The following is a 22,978-nucleotide window of genomic DNA, read 5'->3' on the forward strand; positions in this document are numbered from 1 at the left end:
TGATATGTACACTTATCATGAAACTCCTTCAGAGTACAGCAAGATTAACCCACTCTTTGGTCAATGTCCAACTGGAATAAGTTTAACCTGAAATCAGTGTTCCCTCCATGCTGTGTGATTGTGCATGCACATGTGCTTTATAACTCATGCACAACAGGAAAGAAAGAAAAAAAAATGTTTACACATAAGGTCTTGAAAAACGAAACCCTTTTTCTTTTTTAATTGAAGAAATCTGAGCAATTCTTACTTGTACTACCTGCGTGGATGCACACTTATTTTACAAACGAAGACAAGATTTACACACAAAACAAATTTCTAAACATACAGGGTAAAAAAAAAAAGTTAGAGAGAATATTGCCCGAGATCAACTATTTCCAATTCAAACTATAACCATATCACACACAAGCAGATTCATATACAGTGAGGCCTCTACATGAGCCTGCTAGAAAAAGTAGTTAATCATACTCAAGTTACTCTAGTGTTTTAAATAAAGAAAGGACATCATATTGGGTATTTATTCTTAGATGTATTCCCAAAATGACAAAGTGGTTACAATTGGAATGAACATGTTCCCTTAAGAAAAAATAGTTTTGCTACTTATGACAGTCCTTTTTCATCACCTCCATTGTGAAGTTCAGCCCCGTGAAATCAGCTTTCAACATACCTTCCAATGGTTTCCTCTCTCACAGGTTTCTTCCACTTGGATCACCTGTACCAATGCAGCCTTCTCTCTTAGACATTACATCCAATTTCTCGTACACCTCCAGTTTTTCTCTAAATTCATTTCTGCTCTGTCCTTCTTGTACATTTACATCACACCAACAGCAATGCTTACTCACCATGTTTTTTTTTTTTATAGTCTTTTCACATCTTCCCACATTCAATATCCATGTTTCATTCTACCATGCAGTATCACACTTGAAACATTAATATCAAGAGGCAGGGTCTTTGTCTGGCAAGCTACTTGGTGACCCCACTGGTGTTGGTGCCACATAAAATGCATCCAGTACACTCAGTAAAGTGGTTGGTATTAGGAAAGTCACCCAGCCATGGAAATCATGCCAAAGTAAACACTGGAGCTTGATGCAGTCATCTGGCTTGCCAGCCCCTGTTGACAGGACTGGCAAGCCAGGACGCTGCACCGGGCTCCAATCTGATCTGGCAAGGTTTCTACAGCTGGATGTCCTTCTTAACGCCAACCACTCCAAAAGTGTAGTGGGTGAGGTCCATAGGTTAAAAATGGTTGAGAGCCACTGAACCAGATAGTCATGTATGGATTTACACATGTATGCACACATGAATATGTGCATGTAGAGTATTAGGAGGGTCATCATTGTGCATGTGTGTGTGTGTACAGTTATGTGGCCTAGTGGTTAGGTTATGGTACTCACAATCACAAGATTGTGGTTTCAATTCTCAAATCAGGTGGTGTGCTGTGTTTTTGAGCAAAACACTTCATTTCACATTGCTCCAGTCTACTCAGCTGTAAACAGTCACCGCATGGCAGACAGGTATCTTATGCAAGGAAGACATTATAATCTTGGTCACTTCCATACCATAGGAACCGGTCAACAAAACCTATGAGCCATAGAACTCGAGACAGTGACATCAGGTTTAACGATGGCATTAATATACAACATATTGGTGGTGGGAGGTAGGTTATAGCAGTGATTAGCAATTAATTACAATCAATGATCATAAAGGTAGGTAGGTTTGATAGTGTTCTACCCCAACACCTGAATATCACAATTGGTTAAATGGCAGAGGAGAAATTAACAATAGGCTTTGGAGGTTGGTGTCTTATGTTGATCTTTTATTCATTTCAGTCTTTAGACTGTGGGCATGCTGGGGCACCACCTTGAAGAATTTTTAATCGAATGAATTGACCCCAGTACTTACTTATTTTAAGCCTGGTGGTACTTATTCTATCGGTTTTGTTTTGCCGAACCGCTAGGTTTCGGGGATGTAAACACACCAAAGCCAGTTTGTCAAGCAGTGCCTTGACTTCATGTGATAGTTGTAAACACAAACTGATATAAGCATATACAGAGAAATATGTGTATGTGCATATACAGAGAAATATGTGTATGTGCAAGTGAAAGCATTAATAATTATTGTGTATTCATTGTAAACAGAAGGCAACATACCACAACATATGCAGAATGTACGTGTGTGTGTGTATATATATCATTATCAGCATCATTTGAAATGAAATAATATTTATGTACATATATTTCTGTATACCTACACACACACACAGAATAATCGTTGCTGTTATGCAAAAGTGTCGTAAGTCCAAAATGTTGCTTTTTCAGAAAACGAAAAAATAGTTTCACCATTCCATAGCAGAACCATTCTACTACACTGACAATGTTTGATATCTTGGCATCTGAAGCAACTGGAGATACGATAGTTTGACCAAAAGAACCGGCTATTGCAAGCAAAAATAAATATTAAAAAAAAAACGCATTTGGCCAAATTTGGACATACGACAGTAACATAATAGCAATTATATATATATATATATATATATATATATATATATATATAATACCAACGCACACACATTTGGAAGTTAACGAGGGGACGTGACAACTTGTTTACAACGGAGACCACATACAAGCAAGAAATTAGGAGTAGCATATACAATGAACTATCAGCTTTGAGCAAAGAATCACATGGGTTGAGCATTTTCTCTCCTGTCTCTAAACACACACACACATACACACACACACACACATATATATATATATATATATATATATATATATATATATATATATATATATATATATATGTATTTTACCACAAAGTTTGGAGAACTGGTGGTAAAGAATAAGTTTAATGAAGGTGTGTGGGGTTGATGTATTACTATCATGTTAGGTTCTTAATAGCAAGCAGCTTCTCCCTACATCATCAACATCGCTGTTGATATATTGTGTTGTTGGTCTAATCCAATAAAACTGTTGTTATTATTATTACAACAGCATTCCAATAGTGACCAACCTATCTGAAGGGTATTATTTAAAACAGTAGAGTGTGATATGCAGGAAATTTGCCTGCTATTTCTAGCAGGTATTGAGGAGACCACTATGGTCAGAGTTATTCTAGACTTGACCATCCCGGCGGTGAAGAACACCACCCGTTTTCGGCGTAACCCTAAACCCTGGGTGTACGTATTCTTTACTTTCGCCGACCATCCCTGCTTCTTAAGATTTTTTCACATCTTGGGGTACGCTGTTCAGTGTTTCCCTTCTCGTTTTAAGATGGTTGGATTAGAATTTAGCAGCTATTTTTAACAGTTCTACTGACCACATTCGGGCTCCTTATGCAATGTAATGTAGTATATAAGCGTTATGAAGTGTGATGAAATACAGCACGGGAATGATGTGGTGCTGTGGAGGGCGGCGTGGAGTTGTGTTGTGTGTGAACAACATCTTAGATGAAATAGATTGTTCCTTAACATCGTTATTGATCGCCTAAGAATTTGATCGCTTTTCTCTGCTGTGGAAATCTGAGATAACACACACAGACACATTCAAAACTACAAAGACAGAACAAAATGAACTCACACACACACATACATACATATATATATATATATATATATATATATATATATATATATATATATATATATATATATGTATATATATATATATATATATATATATATATATATATATATATATATATATATATATATACGTACTAAAAACTACAAAAACAGAACCCCGTACACACGCACTTTATACAAAGATATACAAATAGTTACATATTCTCCTCACGATCGAAACAACAAAAAGTGTACATACACGCTGTGTGTGTGTATGCACAAAAACATTCAAAACTACAAAAACTCTCTCTCTCTCTTTCTATACACACACACACACGCACTATCTCAATGTATATATATATATATATACACATTATCTCTTTCTGTGTATGTATAAATATACACACGCACTCTCTCTCTCTCTCTCCCCATACACATTTTCAATTATTTAAAATCAGTTACACACACACACATTCAAATCATCCACGCATTCATTTGTCTAGAAATCTCTTCTGTTAGTATAATCTAGAAATTTGAACAACTCGGCATTCTTTCGGGTTTTGACCACAAATTCAAAGTAGAGAATATTGACATTCTTTGGTAATGCCCAAGCGAAAGTGTCGAAGGAGCAACTCTTACCATTCTTTTTTTTTCTTCATTTTTCTGTTTTTGATTCATGTCTTCAAAAACGGAAATTACGATTTTCCGGAGAGAGAAGAAAATAATAAAAAAAAAAAAAGGGACAGCTTTCCAAATCTTTCCTCTCCAACACCCTCAATTTTTTTTGTTTCTAATATTATCATTATTATTAGCAATCGTTAGTGCGTCTGATAAAATGCTTAATGTCATTTCGTCCGACTTAACGTTTTGAGTTCAAACTTCGCCGGGGTCGACTTCGTCTTCCGTCCCTTCAAGATTGATAAAATAAAGAACCAGTTAAGCACTGGAATCAATATAATCGACTAAACACATCCTCAAAATTACTGGCCTTGTGCCAACATTAGAAAACATCATTATCATTACTATTATTATTGAGATGTCGCCGAGGTCGACTTCGCCTTTCATTCTTTCGGGGCCGACAAGGCGGCGAGTTGGCAGAAGCGTTAGCACGCCGGGCGAAATGCTTGGCGATATTTCATCTATCTTTACGTTCTGAGTTCAAATTCCGCCGAGGTCGACTTTGCCTTTCATCCTTTCGGGGTCGATAAATTAAGTACCAGTTGAGTACTGGGATCAAAGTAATCGACATAACCTCTTCCCCAAAATTTCAGGCCTAATTAGGCCTAACCCTAATTGTGCCTTTAGTAGAAAGGATGATTATTATTATTATTACTATTATTAGGCAGCGAGCTGGCAGAATGGTTAGCACGCCTGGCGAAATGCTTAGCTGTATTTCATCAGCCGCTACTTTCTGAGTTCAAATTCCGCCGAGGTCGACTTTGCCTTTCATCCTTTTGGGGTCAATTAAATAAGCACCAGTTACGCACTGGAATCGATGTAATCGACTTAATCCCTTTCCCCAAATTTGAGGCCTTGTGCTTCCAGTAGAAAGAATTATTATTATTATCAACATGTCGGAGAAAATGCCCAGCGACATTTCGATCGTCTTTACGAGTTCAAGTACCACTGAGATTGACATAGCCTTTCATCCTTTCGAAATCGATAAAATAAAAATACGACTCAAGCCAAGAGGTCGATGTAATCGACCCCCCCCCCCCCCGGCCCCAAATTCCAGTCCTTGTGTCTACAGTAGAAAGAATTATCATCATTATTATTTATTCGTTTTTTATATCTTTCTTGGGTTGGGGGGATCCACGCTTTTTTTTTTTAAACAAAGATTACATTTCTGAGAGAAAAAAAATCCTTTCCAAAATATCGATAACCGATCACTTAACGATAATTTTCCATTTTCAATTTGTGATCATAAACCGACAAGTAAATTATATCTTCATTTAAATATTTCGACGAATTTTCTTGTCTCTCATAAAAGCTTAAATTGTTAGATGTTCTTTCTTCGTGTGAGCGCGCGAGCACACACACGTATATATAGACATACACACACATAGACCTCTATACATATACGTGCATAAACATAGAAATATATACAACATATACGCGCATACAATATATGTGCATACACAATCACTATTGGCAAGACTTAATTTAGTAAAGAACGACAATTTAGTAAAAAAAAAAAAGACAACAACAAAAACATCCACAAGAAAAGGTCGTTAGCATTGCGCTGAATATATCAAATATTCTTTTAGTTGTCGACACGGAAATATATTTATTTCTATCAAGTATAGTGTAAGTGAAGATGTTGATCTATATAAAACAATAACCACAGACATGAATTAGCTCAATGACTATATTTGCAGTTCTGAGTGGAAGAAATTTACCATTTAACAAGAACCACAGGCAGAAATTCCGTTCCCGAAAAAAAGAAACTATATATAAAATTAGCTTAAAATTAAGAGGGAAAAATATGATTATGTATGAGTACAACTTGGATATCCCTCCATAAATATAAATATATATTTCAAATCTTAATTGTTTATGATAAGTCACAGAAATAAAAACGTGTCTATATGCTTGTGTCTGTGTGTGTGCGTGCAAGAATTAATATTGCGTAGATGTAAGAATATTTCTTCGCATAGTAGTTTAGCAAAGAGCTCAATGAAATAGTCCTGCGTGTGTGCGTGTCGCTCAGCGTAAGTGAAATAATAAAATTTAGAAGTATATAATGTGGCATAAGTATGTGTGTGTATATTTAGTTAGATCGATAGATAGGTGTGTGTGTATAATTACATTTGTGTGTGCTTTTTATTGAAATCACCCGACTGTTCGCTAAAAATAATGAAAATAAAAGAGAGAGAAGGTAGGCCAGTGTTTGGTTGTTTTAAAGTGTGTATTTGCGATTAAGAGAGAGCGCGCGAGACAAAGGTGCCACTTCTTTGCTTTTGTGCTGACCCACTTTTAGATGAGAGAAGTTCATAGGTAGGTTCTGACGACGACGACGACAGGCAGCTCGATCGATTTGTTAGAAACAGATCAACTCATAATTTATTATTACCACCACCACCACCACCATCAGCACCAGCTCCACCATGAGTACGCTGATCAGCAGTAGCAGGAGGAGAAGCAAGCAGGCAGTGATATAAACCCCCCCAAAAAAATGAAAGAAAAGGATAAAAACGATCGACACCCGCCAAAATCGGAGATTTCTAAAAATGAGATACTTTGGCTTTGATGTGTGTGTGTGTGTGTGTAAAATGTAAGAATTTCACAGCTCCTACACAAGTGAAGAAGAGAGAGAGAGAGACAAAAAGAAAAGGTAATAGAGAGGTGCCATCACTGTGTATTGCATGTACGTAAACTATCTGCGAATCTCTCTCTCTCTCTCTCTCTCTCTCTCTCTCTCTCTCTATATATATATATATATATATATATATATATATATATATATATATATATATATATAAATAAATATATATAGGTATGTAACTATATATATGTGTGTATGTATCTACTATATACATATGTATATGTCTGTGTGTGTCAGGAAGTGAGAGAGAGAGTGTGTGTGTCGGCGCTGTCTGCCTGCCTGTCTGTTTGTCTGCCATCGTTTCATTCGGTGCAACAAACACATACGGAAGGAAGATTGAGGTTAAATGGTTCGAAATGAAAAATTCTCTTTAAAAAAAAATGTCGGTTTATTGTTTAGGCCTCAACACACACACCAAGTCGATTCAAATCAAAGACGTTCCAAATTATGACCAACCCGATTTTTGTTATGCAGAAATAGATCGACATTGTGTACCTAGATCTGCATTATCCTATGCCTCCTTCTTACTATTATTATTATTATTGGCAATGTTTTGCCTTTGGTATAACATTATTATTAAGACAGGAGGGTGTGATTTGAGAACGATTTGACTGCTATTTTTAGCGAGATTGCAGGTGGAGTGATGACGGCGTAGCTTAGAAGAGACGAAGACATGTTTGGCTGGGGATGTGAAGTAGCATAATTTGTTCATGAGTCTGTTGAATAAACTTCACGTTTTCCCAACATCAATAAATCATAAATGGTTTCTTTTTGACTCATCATATCGAGTTCTTTTGAGTCATATAAATAAATAAATAATTCTTTCTATTATAAGCATAAGGATTGAAATTCGAGGAGAAGGATTAGTCGATTACATCGGCTCCAGTGCTCGACTGGTACTTATTTCATCGACCCCCGAAAGGATGAAAAGCGAAACTGACCTCGTTGGGATTTGAACTTAGAACGCAAAAGACCTAGAAGAAATGCCGCTAAGTATTTTGTCCGATGTGCTACCGATTCTGCCAGCTCGCCACCTTAATGATAATTAAGAGAGTAATGTTTTTTTTTTTATTTAGGAAACGAGGCCAGTAATTTTGTGGGGAGAGGGTCGGTCGATATCAAGCCCAGTACACGACTGGTACTTTTATCGACCCTGAAAGGACAAAAATCAAAACTGACAGTACTTGATTGAAGCCAAAATTGACTTGGGCGGAATCTGCACTCAGAATGTTATAAGCCTGCATAATAATGATTCCCGATTAAGGCACAATTTCGAGAGAAAAGGCTTAATCGATACAATTGACCCAGAAGTAGATTAACACTTTATTTTATCGACCCCGGAGGAACGAAAGGCAAAGTTGGGCTCGGCAGGATTTAAGTTCAAATCGTAAAAGAAGACAAATGCCGCAAAGCATCCCCACCGCCCCGATGCTCTAACGATTTTGCCTATCCACCGCCCTTTACTTAATGGCTACTGACTTAGGCGAAAGGCCAGCAATTTCGGGGTGGAGTAAATAGTTTACATCGACCCAGAAGGGATGAAAGGCAAAGTTGACTCCGGCTAAAGACGGACTGCTCGGCGCGCTATAACGATTCTGCCAGCTCGTCCGCCTTATGATAATGAAAATAGTGCTCTCTTTCAAAGTAATTGTGCAAACAAGACCACACGTATTTTGGAGGGAGAATAGTGCCGGTTTGAAATCAATACCTTCAGTAATTTGACTAGCAACTTTATTCGATATACATCCCCCATGGGATGAAAACCAAAACCGACACCGATGCGATTTGAACTCGGAATATAAAAGAGCTGTAACTAAATAACGCAAACGAGGTATTTTACCCGACACTCTAAGGAACATTAGACACCGGGTCACATTATTATACGAAGAAGGGAGGGATTTAGGCGAATATATTAAAGCCAGATCGATTTCTAATAGTTGAAAAATGATTCACACAAAAAGTGTGTATAATATCAGCAACTCTACTAATTTTAGTCCCTTTGTATAATTCTATTCATATGTAGGACCCTAAATACACTAAACTTTAATGTACAATTTGGCCTTCACTGATTGAGCAAAACCTATAACTAATGGCATTCCAGCCTTGACTGCCCTGTATTATTTTATTTCTAGGCATTAGTGTTATTAAATAACATAATTCAATCGCTTTTTTAAAAAAGAAAGTGATTTAAGGGACACTTGACATCTAGTTCTAGGTTAAGCCGGAGTGGAAGAACCCTCCCCGCCTTTGCATAAAACCCCCTCATTGGCGGAGTTTCTGAAACCCCAATATCGAAAAACATAATTGTTTAAACCTTAAATCGGAAACACTAATTTAATTCAATCTGCACACCTATAAATTTGTAAAATGAAAGCGTCGTTATTTTTCCCAATATAAATGCGCGCCCTACACATGCAGTTTCTGACAACGAAAGATTCCTAAACCCTAATTAAGGATTCCGTCGTTATGAGGTGATCGTTTTAGAAAATGGGCAAAAGTAAATATATTTTCGAGTAAGGATAGGGAAATATTCAGAAATAAGAGTCTGAAATAAACAGAAGAATCGATAAAAAATAAAAAATAAATTATTTCTAATTCTAAGATATGCTGCGTATGTGCGCGTAAGGCTGAAGGAAACAAGTTATATATTTAAAACTTGTTGTACAGCCAACCCTCCAGGTCAGTACTGGTGGAGCGGACTTAAAAGTATACGAGCAATGACCATCCTAACATATTTGAAAGACGGTTCATCAAGAACCACATTATCAAAACGTTATCCCTTTTGGTTTTAAAATGGTATAACGTGATGAAGGCAAATTTAACTGCTACTTCTAATAGGGCCGAACGAGAGCACACAAGACTTCTTTGTTGGTTCGCGTCACACACAGATGAACATAATACGCTTGTGTACATCTATACACACACACAAGCAGTCACGCTGTGCAAATCGACTGCTTATAGAATATTTGAAGAATATAACGTGTTTGTTGTTGTCTTAGCCACAAGACATCCTTGAGTGAACCTTATGACTAAAAGTCTTCTAGCCGTGACAATCCCGTCTTTTATTCAAACCTAGTATATCCAGAACCGGTTCCCTTGGATTTTACTCTAAATTATCTAACGTGTCCTTCGTTCTTGAAATACGTAGGTAGTGATTTGAGGGCGATGTGTCTATTGTTTCTGATAGTTTGAATGGTTGCTTAAGCGGTTCCATTTGGTAGCATTTATAGTTGCTATTGTTTAGCAACTATATATGATCCAGCAGATTATTGACCAACACACTTCTAGGACGACATTGTGCCCTCCCTATTTTTGAGGACGATAATCGTGAGTTGAAGGGATACCTGGCTGCTATTTTTAACGAAATCGACCGACCACGTGGAAGTCTCCTTATCTCGTACGTGGTCTTATTTCAAAGGCGGTGCGCGATATGATGGTGGGGGAAAAGAAAAAAAAAAAAAAAAGAAGAAAGCCAGATATAATGCAAACTTCAGAAACTTATACAGGCGCTATTTTCAAATAAAAATTATACAGCTTATAGGAAAAGTAAGCCAGCAAGCAGAATGTGAAGAGCAACGAAAATGTTACACACAAGAAACAAAGGCTTCACTCATTTGGCGAAAGGAGAAGCGATATTGTGTCTAGATTTTATGAAGACACGTCTCAGAAATATGACTTATATTGCATATTGTATACGCACATGCATATACGTAATGAATATATATGTATATATATATATAATGCGTGTGTGTCTGTCTCTATGTGGAAAGCTTTCCTCCTCTATCAGTTAGTTATAGGAGTGGGTAATCTCTATTCTAACAAAGCCGACTGACATGGCTAGTCGGTGCTGGAATTAAAACAGTGTGGAGGAGGAATAGAGAGAGAGAGAGAAACAGAAAAAAACAGGCAGAGAGAGAAGGAAAAGGTGGGGGGACGAGCGAGTGCTATATGGAGAAAGATCGTTTGATTTCACTGCATTGTCATTATATTATATGTGGTGTGGTGGTAGGAGACATAAGCATCAAGTATTGCTGCTTTTGGCGCCCAGATTCGCTCCTCCACAAACAACAATATCCAACTAGCGAGCCGCTGTGTAGATGCTAGGCCTGCTAGAAATAGCAGCCATGTCCATCCGCCCACGAATCTAACTCGTAGTGCTTAAACAAACAAACAAGATCAAAACAGAAGGGCGCATTGGATAATATTGTTTTGCATCTTGGGGAAAAGATGGTCAAGGCTGGAATGCGTTTGATCATGGGTTTTGCTCGATCTGAGTTTGACCTGAGGCTAAACACTATTACAGCATGCAGGTACACACATACACACACATAGATAGAGCGCGAAGCGTGAAAGATGAATCGAGAACGACAGTGAGATAAAATAAAAACAGATAGGTAGATAAAGTAGAAGAATGAAGGAATAGATAAAAATAGAAAAGTGAAAAGAGAATGCCGGATTTAGGAAGTAGAACAGAGATAGTTAAGTGTTTTAAGAAGTGCTCCACTAATATAGTAGTAGAAAAATAAAAATTATAAAAACAAAGAGGGAGGTGAGAAGAAGAATTAGCGAGATAATGAGAAGATGTAGTATATTAAATAGATAGATAGACATGGTGCTTTCGTTAATTGTTGAAGGCGAAAAAAAAGAGAGAGAAGCGAAATGTATGGAAACAAAGAGCAAAAAGGAAAGAGGCCAAGTTGGTTGGTGACGACGGGTCCATCCGCCTTTGTTTCTTCTTCAAAACGTTATTATTGAATGGATGGATCAGAAGAGAGACTTAATAGTTACTCACTTGTAAACAATGGATTAAAATCTATTAAGACAGATTAATTAGTGTATTGCTTGCGGTCTTCGTTGTTGTTGCTACTGATGTTTGAAGAGGAATTTTTTTCTTGCTAATGTTATATATATATATATATTCAACGTGAGAACTTTTTGTTTGCTTTTTATCTACACGTATATTTCAGACTTATTTTTAATTTCTTTAACCCGCCTTTTTTCCCCCCGATTTATTCTTAAATCGAAATCCAACCGTTTATTTTTATTGTTTGTTTAAACTAAAGGGATCCTCTAGAAAAACAAATAAGATTTTTTTAAAAAACGGTTGGAATTGTGTTCAGCCAAAAGTTGGGTTTTATTAGATCTTAGAGAAAATAGAACCTTGAGAATAAATAATGGTGAGTTGTAAATAAATTGTAGATTAATGAAGACGGTGGAACGAAAGAGCGGGGAAGAAATTAAAGAGAGAGCGAAGAGAGAAGAGCGATAGAAAGAGAAAGGGTTTTAGAGAATGGATTTTAGAGAAGAGACAGAGAAGAATGGTTCAGAGAGAATAGTTCGAAGAAAGACGGAGAGAGACAAGGAATGGTTCCAGCGAAAGATAGAAAGAAAGAAAGAGTGCTAGAGAGAGACAGATGAGTCCAGAAAAAGAGAAGCAGAGAAGACAGGGTATAGAGAGAGAGAGAAGGGTTCCAAAGAGAGACAGAGAGAAGACAGGGTCCAGAGAGAGAACGAGCTTTGCTCCGCTTTTTTTTCTTTAGTTATTATTTTTTTTCTTTCATAATGCTTCTCTTTGAAAGCTACAGAAAATATGAATATGTGAAATGGTGAAAATCAGCCGAATATAGCAAGGCACCTACCTTTGTTTTGCCATTGTTAGCTTCGGTAAGATTAGAGTGATCCTCGCTACTCATACTTTGACCGGTATTTTACACAGAAACTGTCCCAAAGTTGTCAGAAATCCTAACTTCTCTTTCTCCCTCACACTCTCTCTCTCTCTCACTCTCTCTCGCTCAATGTCAGTCTACTTTTTTCTCTCTCCCTCTCCCTCGAGTTTTTTACTCTGTCACTTCCTCTATTTCCTTTACTGCCTCCTCCTCCGCTGTTGTGCATGTCTCTTCCTCTTTGTCTGCCCACTCTCTCTCTATTTCTTTCTCCCTCCTTATCTCTCCCTCACTTTCTTCTTTCCTCCCTTCCTCTCTCTCTCTCATCTTTTCCGTTCGTACTCACACTTCTTCTCTAACCTTCACCTTCAGGACAAATTTAGATTATATTCTCTGCTAAAATATAAAAATAAAATAAATATTCAATATATTTTTCTTAATTGAAAAAAAAATTCAATTTAAATTTCAATAATATTTCAAACCTATTTTAAAAGTAAATTTGATAATTTAATGCCGAAGTTTGTTTCCTTCATAGGACGTACACATTAACCGCGGATCTATCTCTGTTGGCCTCTTCCGCTAAGCGTTGAAAATGGTGAGTACACGTTTCTAATTTTTCCAGATTAATCTCTTACCATCTTGCATCCTTTAGAATATATATTCACCTTAAACCTTTTTATTAACACATATAGGTCTGTTTTGTTCCATTTTATGAAATTTACGTATTCTAAAGCTGAGCCTAAAAGGTTTTATATGCAAAATTTTTCTCCATGTTTGAGTCTAGAAACTTGTACAGTTGTTGCAGGTTCAAAGCTTAAATATGTTTTTCTTTTAAATTTTACCCTTATCTTTCAAAAATTTTGAGAACATACTTTTAATGTTATGTTAGTTTTGCCAGTTAATATCTATTGTGTATAATTATTATTTATAATAAGCTTTTAGTGCTGATATTTTAATGTATATAATCACATGGTGTCAGCTTTCTACTTGAAAAATATTGTATCTGATGGATTTATTAATACTAAATACCATGAATTTATACAGTTTATCAGCATTAAACAAGCTTTTGTATGTATATAAATATATATGTATAGGTAGGTATATACTTTTCGAAATCTAGAAGCTTGTCAGATTTCAGAAGTTCTGGCTTCTTGGTGAAGACCTTCGACTTGGATGTATTGATTCCATTTCCCAATTATAACAAACGTCCTTCAATACACACACATATATATAGTTGATTGATCTAGCACAAACTTTGAAAGTAATGAGTTAGTGGATGGAAATGCTTATAAAAACCATTGAAAATCTCCACTACTTAAACACAGGTTCCGATGCATGATACGTAGGGGAGGATTAGTTTTTAGGGTACGTCTGCGTACCTGCATTTAAGTAGTACCCGAAAATCAACATTCAAGAGGTCTCTTGCAGTTTCGGGATTTTTTTTGTAACTCATCTAAAATTTGAACGAGCAATGGTTTAGTCAGCAGTTTTTACAAAAGTGAATTTTTATTGAAAGAGAAACAAGGGTATAATGTACCCGAGTTCAAGTGTTAGTATCTACGCTCGGGTTTGTCCGTATCGAGCAGAGGAAACCTTACGACTCAGGGTGACTCGTCGAACAGGCAGGCCTTATAGTCAAATGTATTCCACCCACGACCATGTTTTGTTTATATCAGGAATGACATCATTGCAGGGATATCTGACTGTTATTCTTAGCAGTCAAACTGTCCCTTGTTTTAAAGAATATTGGTTGAACGAATTTTGGTAAATAAATCACCCGTAATTTACCAGTGAAGTTTAAGGCCTTAATTTTCGTTATGCATCCATCATTACCACATCAACATACTCAACTTAATCTAGTTTCTGTAAAGATTTGTTCCCTAAATTTTATATTTATATTTTGTCTCGCAGGTGAACGTCCCCAAAACCCGGCGGACCTACTGCAAAGGTAAAAAGTGCAGGAAACATACTCTTCACAAGGTTTCACAGTACAAGGCTGGTAAAGCCTCACTATGTGCCCAAGGTAAGACCCAAAGTTGTATTTGTATGTTTACTGTTATCTCTGCACGATGCATCTAATGATCCACGAAGAAGTGATGTAGTATTATAATCATAAGTAGGTATTACTTAGGACTTTCATTCCTTATGGACTATGGGCCATTGGCGACCTTTCTCCACTGTTCTCAGCTCTGAGCTGTCCCCAGGCCTTGGAAACTTTACTTTTCTCTTTGTAGGGTTGTTGGCCCTATGCAAACCGATTTTTGCTTCTAGGAAGGGGCTGTCCGTATTAGTCAGGCCTTAATCTTTGGCCTGTCTGGTACTGGCCCTCCAAGGAGCTTGCATTGTGTTGGTGTTGCTCAAGGGCTAGGGTTGGCATTAAGGCGCACAGGCTGCGACACAAGAACTAGACTTGTGGTAGATATTCTCATGAGTTGTGGTGCAAGTGAATTTAACAAGCATAAAGTTGGCTGTTGGTTTGGTTTGAACAACTGTTTTGATGCCAAATTAACTTGCTACCATTCGCATGGTATGAGAAACTTCCTGAGATCCTTTAGCAACTGTCAGTATTTTTCAAAATCACAATTCTTTGTTGTATGAAATACATGAGTACTTTTTCAAAAAAGGAGAGGGCTAACTTTTATGAAACTTCAAGGGAGAGCGATTCCAAAACGCCACTATTTAATGTTCATAGTGTATGTAATCGATTTACTCCGACTGACGATCGTGTTTATCTCAGTTGAAATGATTAGCCAGCATGTATTTATATGCGTCCACGTAGTCGAATTTAGAAATGAAATATAGAAATCCTGAGGAATGTTAAGTAAAATGGTCAAAGTAGGATAGTTCTCAGGACGTGTAAATCCTGTTCCCTGCTCATTCTATTAAGGGTCCTTAATAAGAGCGGTCTTCATCTACACAGTAGAGGCTGTGTTGGTAACCTTCATTATAAATATTAGGGATTCTGTATTTAAGAATTTTGTTAAGGGGTAAATAACACATAGTTAAATCGAAGCAAGAGGAAGGTGTTTCATTCGACAACGTACATGTTGCTTTGAGCCTAGCACTTATTTGTCGCCAACGAGTCTTATGAATTCACGGTCTTAAAATTGTCTATCCTTCCAAAGCTCGTTGATATATATATATATATATATATATATATATATTCTAGTAATGATCTTACAAGCAAGACATTAATGTCTCGCCTTTTCTCTGCTCTTTCTAAACCATGCCCCTTTTGTATATCCAATAATTTGTAATTAACGTAGTTACGTCCCTTCTTTTGTCAAAATTATTTTGATATTTGTAAGAGTTAGAAAGACTTAATGCCGACTTTGTAAAGCGTAATTGTTGCATATCTGTGATTCCATTTCATTCATTAACTGTTTTAGTATTAAGCGAATCCTTGCTTCATTTAGGGAGATGGATCCCTTACTAGGAACTCCTGTGGTTTCTCTCATTTGAGTGAGAAATTATGGCAATAGGGAGACAACTGCTGTATCCTTGTAGGGAAGGACTCTTTAGAATAATTCAGTTAACTGAGAATCAGATCCTAGATTGTTATTGTGTTTTGTCTTATATATTGGAATTAAAATGTTCTGTTTATTTGTAGGTAAGAGACGTTACGATAGAAAACAAAGAGGTTATGGTGGTCAGACCAAACCTATCTTTCACAAAAAGGTACGTATGTCTTTTTTAATGTGTTCTCTTGCTCAATGGCTCGAGTTTTATGTTAGCTGCCTTTTCCAGTGTTATGAGTTCGAGATGTGAGAAATTACTTTTCGTGTTTCTCTAGGCTAAAACCACCAAGAAAATTGTCCTTCGAATGGAGTGTACAGAATGCAAATATAGGAAACAACTGCCAATTAAACGGTGTAAGCACTTCGAGCTTGGAGGTGACAAGAAAAAGAAGGCAAGTCCTATTTTATTCTTCCTACTTTCTGTTTATTTGAACAGACATTCATTTTGTTGTTGCACCAACACCTTCCTGTACATCAGTGTCCAGCTGTAGTCATTATGACCAGTGTGTACACATTGGTCAGTTGACCGTGTCAGTTGTGATTGTACCCAGGGAAGGAGATTAAACTGTCAGGATCAAGACGTATGGACCCAGTGCAACCTCTTTCTTAATGTTGAATGACTGGTGTCTCGCACTCACCTGCCACATATCGATTGTTCTATTTCATTATTGGTGTTGAATATCTTTATAAATAAATGTAAATTTAGGGTAGTAACTACAATTCCTTAAGCAGTATAGAACCAGTAATGCGGTTTCAGTTTAGAACTAGCCAGCTTAGGTCAGAGGCTGTCTAGACTAGTGTCCATTGTGTGATCTTGTTAAACTGCTGTTATTCTTCTGCATCAGGAAATATTGTGTATTATTTGTTCAGGTAAGGTAGGATGGGTAGAGGGGTTTCATAATCGTATCAGTAGCATTACAAAATTATTTTAACCCTTATATCCTTCTTCATCTTACTAAGAACGTTGTGGTAAATATGCTTGGGATTTCGTTAGTTGCACGGTCTGGTCTTCAATGGTGGTGATCATCAATAGTGTTGTACTTTGCTAATCAAAAAGTTGCTTGCTGCCCTGAAATAACATTGATCAGCTTATATGCAATAATAGTCCCGTGGTTTTCATAAAAGCAGAACCCCTTTTCATATTTTTCTTTATTGTAAGTAACTTAGTTATTATCGGTCAGTGTTGACAATGGAAGTAGATCTTCCTTTATCGACAATACTGCAGATGGTAATGTTGTGTGTTCAAGTAACTGGTTGCATTTCTTGTTTATATTTTGTATCATGCAGTAATAGCAATAATACCTTTTTGTACATCAGTGTCCAGCTGTAGTCATTAGCTATAGTTTCAGTAAATTAAGTTTATTCATATTAAGATAGAGATGATAACGTTTTCATTGTTGCTCTAATTTTATTCAATTTGTATTTGTGTATAATTTATATATACCTTCCTGTGCATGCTATGTCTGACTGTAGTCATTGTGTTCAGTAATGACAGGTGTATATATATATATGTATGTATATATATATATACTGGCCATTGACTGTCAGTTGTGATTAAACAGAGGGAGGAACATTAACAGTCAGGATTGACTAGACCCAGTGCAGTGACTAAATTGACTGGTGTCTCACTGTTTCCTGCTACATTCATTTCAACTGTTGGATAGGAAATTGTATTCAAATCTCTTCCACTTTACTTCACTCGTCTTTCTCTTTCTCTAACGTAGGTCAGTATTTGTTTTTACTAAAAGACTGTGAGATGGTCTGTGAAATCAATTTGTACAATTATTTTTGTCACTTGTATATATGTTTATTTAAAATTGCTAAAACTACTTTTGTGTCATATGAAATACCTTCCTGTACATCAGTGTCCAGCTGTAGTCATTATGTCCAGTGTTTTTGCATTGGTCAGTTGACCGTGTCAGTTGTGATTGTACCCATGGAAGGAAATAAACTGTCAGGATTAAGACGTATGGACCCAGTGCAACCTCTTTCTTAATGTTGAATGACTGGTGTCTCGCACTCACCTGGAACACCTTCCAGCTGGTTTATATTGATGTGAGAACACGAAATTTGGTGAAATGTCATCAAAGAATCATAGTTTCAGGAAATTTTCTTTGTTTTGCTGTTCTGTTTTGATTTCATTTAGCAACAACTTGTTAGGGTTAGTATGGAAACGTAATCCTTTCCCATTTAACTTGGCCATATCTGACCTCTCAAACCTACACTACTATATCATTCTAAAAGGAATTATGTTGTTGAAATTTCAAAGCTATGAGATAATTTAAAACTGAATAAATAAGCTTTATGTTTGTCAGTAATCTGAATGCTAAAGGATCGATGTCTTCTCATTGTTGGCTAACTGGTGTCTTACTGCCATTACCATTGAGGTCTGATAGCATATAAAACCTGAGCATTCAATGGGCATTGTGTAATTTCTTAAATGCAACTTAATTTATACACACTTATTTAATTAACTATTATTTTAGTAAATTTAAGTTTATTGATGTTGACATAGAAATGTTGCTCTGATTTCATTCAGCAATGAACTCTTTTTTTTTGATTAGCAAACTTTGTGCCAGGATTGAAATGAAAACTTAAAATCTCATTAAGATTTGATTTATTGATATTGCTTTCATATAGTTTTATATACCTTCCTGTGCATTCTTTGTCTGGCTGTAGTGTGTCCAGTGTATGTGTGTATATACACTGGCCATTGATTGTGTCAGTTGTGATCATACAAAGGGCAGGGGGAACATTAACACTTAGGATTGACTAGACCCAGTACAGTCACTACATTAACTGGCGTCTCATTGTTGCCTGCTACATTATTTCAGCTGTTGAATGTGGAAACTGTATTCAAATCACTTCTAGTTTATTTCACTAATTTACATTGATTTGGCTTAAAGACGGTCTGGTTGGGCTGAGGAATTTATATAATGGGGAATGTACCTTCCTGTACATCAGTGGCCAGTGTGTATACATTGGTCAGTTGTGATTGTACCTGGGGAAGGAGATTGAACTGTCATGATTTAGACGTATGGACCCAGTGCAACCTCTTAATGTTGAATGGCTGGTGTCTCACACTCATCTGCTACATATCTTTTCATTTGGCTTGAATTGCTGTGGTAGGTATATAATATGAGTAGCCGTTTGTTACTATATATCTCTTGTGAACAAATCATCCACTTCAAAGCCATGTGGAATAAGATTACCTTTACTTGAATGTGTAGCAGCTTGCAACAGGAAAGAAATCTAGTTGTAAAACAATGTCCCACTAGCACATTCGTCTAACCCATGCAAGCATGAAATAGCAAACGTAAAGCTAACCCAACTGCTGATCTTTTCTGTTTACAATTACTGTAGCACGATTTAATCATACCACAGTATTGCCTAATACATGCTTCACAAATTGTACGTTTACTTGGCATACATTGCCAGAAATCTATCCGGCTTCATATGTCATGTACTGACATTCAAAATGTATCCTATTTATACTAGAATAATAGGGGTCACCCAAAGGCTCATCTGTACTCTTCCTTTTCTCTCTCTCTCTCTCCTCTCCCCACTTCAACATCTCTTTTAATGGAATGTCCTCTTCAGCATGGAAGGGGACACAATGGGGGTTTTTTTTTTTTTTTTGTACGAGGAATTTGTTCTATGATAATCATTTGATTTCCTCTGTGAAGTTGGCTGAGAATTGAGCCTTTGCTGGGTGGGGCATGGGCCATTCTTTCCAGTTTATGCTTGTGGGATGTAGCTAAACGCCATTTAGAATGGGGTGTGCAACTGGTTGGTTTCTCTGCTCACACCCTCCATCTTTCGTTGCTTTTTCTGTGTTTATTAGTTGAGATAAATCTGGGAGGGATTTTCCCTTGGTAATCTGATCTTTTACACTTTAAATTTCTTTTCCTTCTAAAACTTCATCCTACAAAGAGGGATTATTATTATTGTCAGGGGTTAAGTTGCAGTTTTCATTTGTTTCTGGAATTCTTGCAAGTTGTAAGTGACTGCTGGTGTCTGGATGTGAAACCAATGCCTGATTTGGAAAATGGAGAATTTTCACACCATAGATAAACTGTTGAAGAGTGTAAGGCAATTACTTAGTGAAGTCACATGTTATCTCTGGTGTTGTAGGATTTCTGTTGATAACCTTGTTAAAATATGGTTTTGTGTATAGGCCATTAATTTCTGGGTTGGTTAGTGGCGGGGAGAAAAGCAGAAGTAATCTCTTGCTGCCCTAGTTTATTTTCATTTGGCAATAAGCTCTTTGTTTTAGGTTTAAAATGCTATATTTATGCCAGGGTTGGTCTGGAAACCTAATTATCTTCTCAAAACTAGGTTTATACTTTAAGATTATGTATAGTTTATATACTTTCTTGTGGATTGTGTGTGTCTTTCTGCAGTTGTGACCAATATGTGTATGTGTGTCATCATCATCATTTAACGTCCACTTTCCATGCTAGCATGGGTTGGACGATTTGACTGGGGACTGGCGAACCAGGTGGCTACACCAGGCTCTAATCTGATCTGGCAGAATTTCTACAGCTGGATGCCCTTCCTAACACCAACATATATTGGTCATTGACTATAATGATTGTGATTGTATAAAAGGAGAGATATTAGCCTTTACGTTGCTATATTTCTATTGAAATAGGCAGACTTTGTGTTAATTTTGGTTTTAAATTTAGATCACTTGAAAACAATTTTTTTGTGGTCAGTGTATAATAATAATAAAGTTAATATTTAAAAATACCTTCCTGTACATCAGTGTCCAACTGTAGTCATTATGTCCAGTGTTTTTGCATTGGTCAGTTGACCGTGTCAGTTGTGATTGTACCCAGGGAAGGAGATTAAACTGTCAGGATTAAGACGTATGGACCCAGTGCAACCTCTTTCTTAATGTTGAATGACTGGTGTCTCGCACTCACCTGCTACATAGATTTCAACTAGGTTGTATTGGCGTACTATTTTATAGGACTTGGTGTAGTGTCTTCAATGAAGCTGATAAAGTTACTTCTGATTAACATATTTACCACTATTTTTAGCACTGCAGGTTGTTGTAATAATCGCAGTTTGGTATTGTAGCCTTACATCTATACTTGCATGTTTAAATAACCTCATTATACTTAGCTATAGTTTCAGTAAATTAAGTTTATTCATATTAAGATAGAGATGATAACGTTTTCATTGTTGCTCTAATTTTATTCAACAAATTCCATTCTGTCAATTGGCATGGACGCCTATGTCTTGCTCGCTTTAGATTTGTATTTGTGTATAATTTATATATACCTTCCTGTGCATGCTATGTCTGACTGTAGTCATTGTGTTCAGTAATGACAGGTGTATATATATATATATGTATGTATATATATATATACTGGCCATTGACTGTCAGTTGTGATTAAACAGAGGGAGGAACATTAACAGTCAGGATTGACTAGACCCAGTGCAGTGACTAAATTGACTGGTGTCTCACTGTTTCCTGCTACATTCATTTCAACTGTTGGATAGGAAATTGTATTCAAATCTCTTCCACTTTACTTCACTCGTCTTTCTCTTTCTCTAACGTAGGTCAGTATTTGTTTTTACTAAAAGACTGTGAGATGGTCTGTGAAATCAATTTGTACAATTATTTTTGTCACTTGTATATGTTTATTTAAAATTGCTAAAACTACTTTTGTGTCATATGAAATACCTTCCTGTACATCAGTGTCCAGCTGTAGTCATTATGACCAGTGTGTACACATTGGTCAGTTGACCGTGTCAGTTGTGATTGTACCCAGGGAAGGAGATTAAACTGTCAGGATTAAGGCGTATGGACCCAGTGCAACCTCTTTCTTAATGTTGAATGACTGGTGTCTCGCACTCACCTGCTACATAACTTTTCCTTTGGGTTGTATTGCTCAGGTAGAGACTGGTGGCTTGCTGTCATCTGTTACATGTTTTTCTTCAATCAGACATATGTGAAGTTTTGGTTTTTAGGGAAATAGATTAGGTTATTTACACAATGTCTGTTGAATTAGAGAATACGCTTTGGTTTCCAAGTTATTTTATCCCCCATGATTGGCATGGCAGGAGAGGTTTTTCAGTTTTCCTTCATGCGACAGACTCTGCAGAGCAGTGTGTCACCCCATCCAACCTGCTTTGGCATACATAGACATACTGGTTGTCTTTGTCTTTACAGAACTCCTAATAATATTTACTTGGAAAAATACAATTTTATTTTATGTACATTGAATGGCTATGGAGTTCCAGGAGAGTAGAACAGGAATCAAAGGGGTCCATGGCCAGAGAAAGTGGTTGAGTGCTGTTGCATTGCTGCCCGGGGCTAAACAGTAGATAGATCTATTGGCTTCAGTTACATTTGCATCTCTTCTGTGTATAGCAAATTATGATAAGGCTGTGTAGGCAATTATGGACAGTTGATGTCTAACTTTGTATGCATGGTACATATGAGTGTATATATTTGCGATGTACATGTGTATATATTTCTTTTTACTGAAAGCATTTTTCTCTTTCGTTTCAGGGCCAGATGATTCAATTTTAAAGTGTTTCTTAGGAATAAATGTGAAAGAGAATTTGTTTCTTGTTTTGTTTTATTTCTTTTTAAAACCTCTGTGTCGGTTTCTCAAATCCAGTCCAGGTGGGAAGATTCATTGACCAAAGTCTATAGAAATAGTATTTTGGTGTAACTAGTTACATTAATGTGCTTTTTTGAAAGTGATCGACATTGGGGTGGGTGGGCATGGAAAGGAAGACGTGTGGGTGCCCAGTATTTATAGTGTTCAGAAAGGGGTGGATTTGTATGTCTCTTTCACAGTGAAAGGGTTAGCAGCTTCAGTGCAGGTCATGCCTTTTTGCTACCATATTTCTATTGGCGTACTCTATCTTGGAAGTGGCCCTATTATATTTGGTT

The 22,978-nt window shown here is 36.7% G+C and overlaps 2 protein-coding genes across 6 annotated transcripts in view; one reads left to right on the forward strand and one right to left on the reverse strand.

Moving 5' to 3' along the window:
- The window catches only part of LOC149131560 (uncharacterized), a 32,321-nt gene extending 19,425 nt beyond the window's left edge, over positions 1 to 12,896 (reverse strand). For 2 of the 4 annotated variants that reach the window (XM_089339105.1, XM_089339104.1), the window contains exon 1: positions 12,521 to 12,753. In XM_089339105.1, the coding sequence (XP_089195231.1) occupies positions 12,521 to 12,574 (54 nt within the window). In that variant the 5' untranslated portion in view covers positions 12,575 to 12,753. Of the gene's footprint in view, positions 1 to 12,520 lie in introns of all 4 variants that reach the window. The other 2 variants (XM_089339106.1, XM_089339107.1) reach the window with 2 other exon arrangements.
- On the forward strand, positions 10,920 to 22,640 carry LOC106872036 (uncharacterized). 2 transcript variants are annotated; one of them, XM_089339108.1, is made up of 6 exons: positions 10,920 to 11,805; positions 13,080 to 13,139; positions 14,456 to 14,567; positions 16,155 to 16,222; positions 16,338 to 16,454; positions 22,589 to 22,640. In XM_089339108.1, exons 2-6 carry the CDS (start codon positions 13,137 to 13,139, stop codon positions 22,607 to 22,609), a joined length of 321 nt encoding a protein of 106 aa, XP_089195234.1. In that variant the 5' UTR covers positions 10,920 to 11,805; positions 13,080 to 13,136; the 3' UTR covers positions 22,610 to 22,640. The 2 variants fall into 2 exon arrangements, with proteins under 2 accessions (XP_089195234.1, XP_014774359.1); XM_014918873.3 differs by lacking the exon at positions 10,920 to 11,805 and having other exon boundaries at positions 13,064 to 13,139.
- Positions 22,641 to 22,978: the final 338 nt, after the last annotated feature.

Source organism: Octopus bimaculoides, chromosome 21 (genome assembly GCF_046866305.1).
Source record: "Octopus bimaculoides isolate indiv1 chromosome 21, ASM4686630v1, whole genome shotgun sequence".
NCBI lineage: Eukaryota > Metazoa > Mollusca > Cephalopoda > Octopoda > Octopodidae > Octopus > Octopus bimaculoides.

Excerpts from the sequence above, each read along its gene's own strand:
- LOC106872036 (XM_089339108.1), top strand. Across the intron at positions 14,568-16,154 it reads AGCCTCACTATGTGCCCAAG|GTAAGAGACGTTACGATAGA; the intron begins GTAAGACCCAAA and ends GTTTATTTGTAG. Across the intron at positions 16,455-22,588 it reads GAGGTGACAAGAAAAAGAAG|GGCCAGATGATTCAATTTTA; the intron begins GCAAGTCCTATT and ends CTTTCGTTTCAG.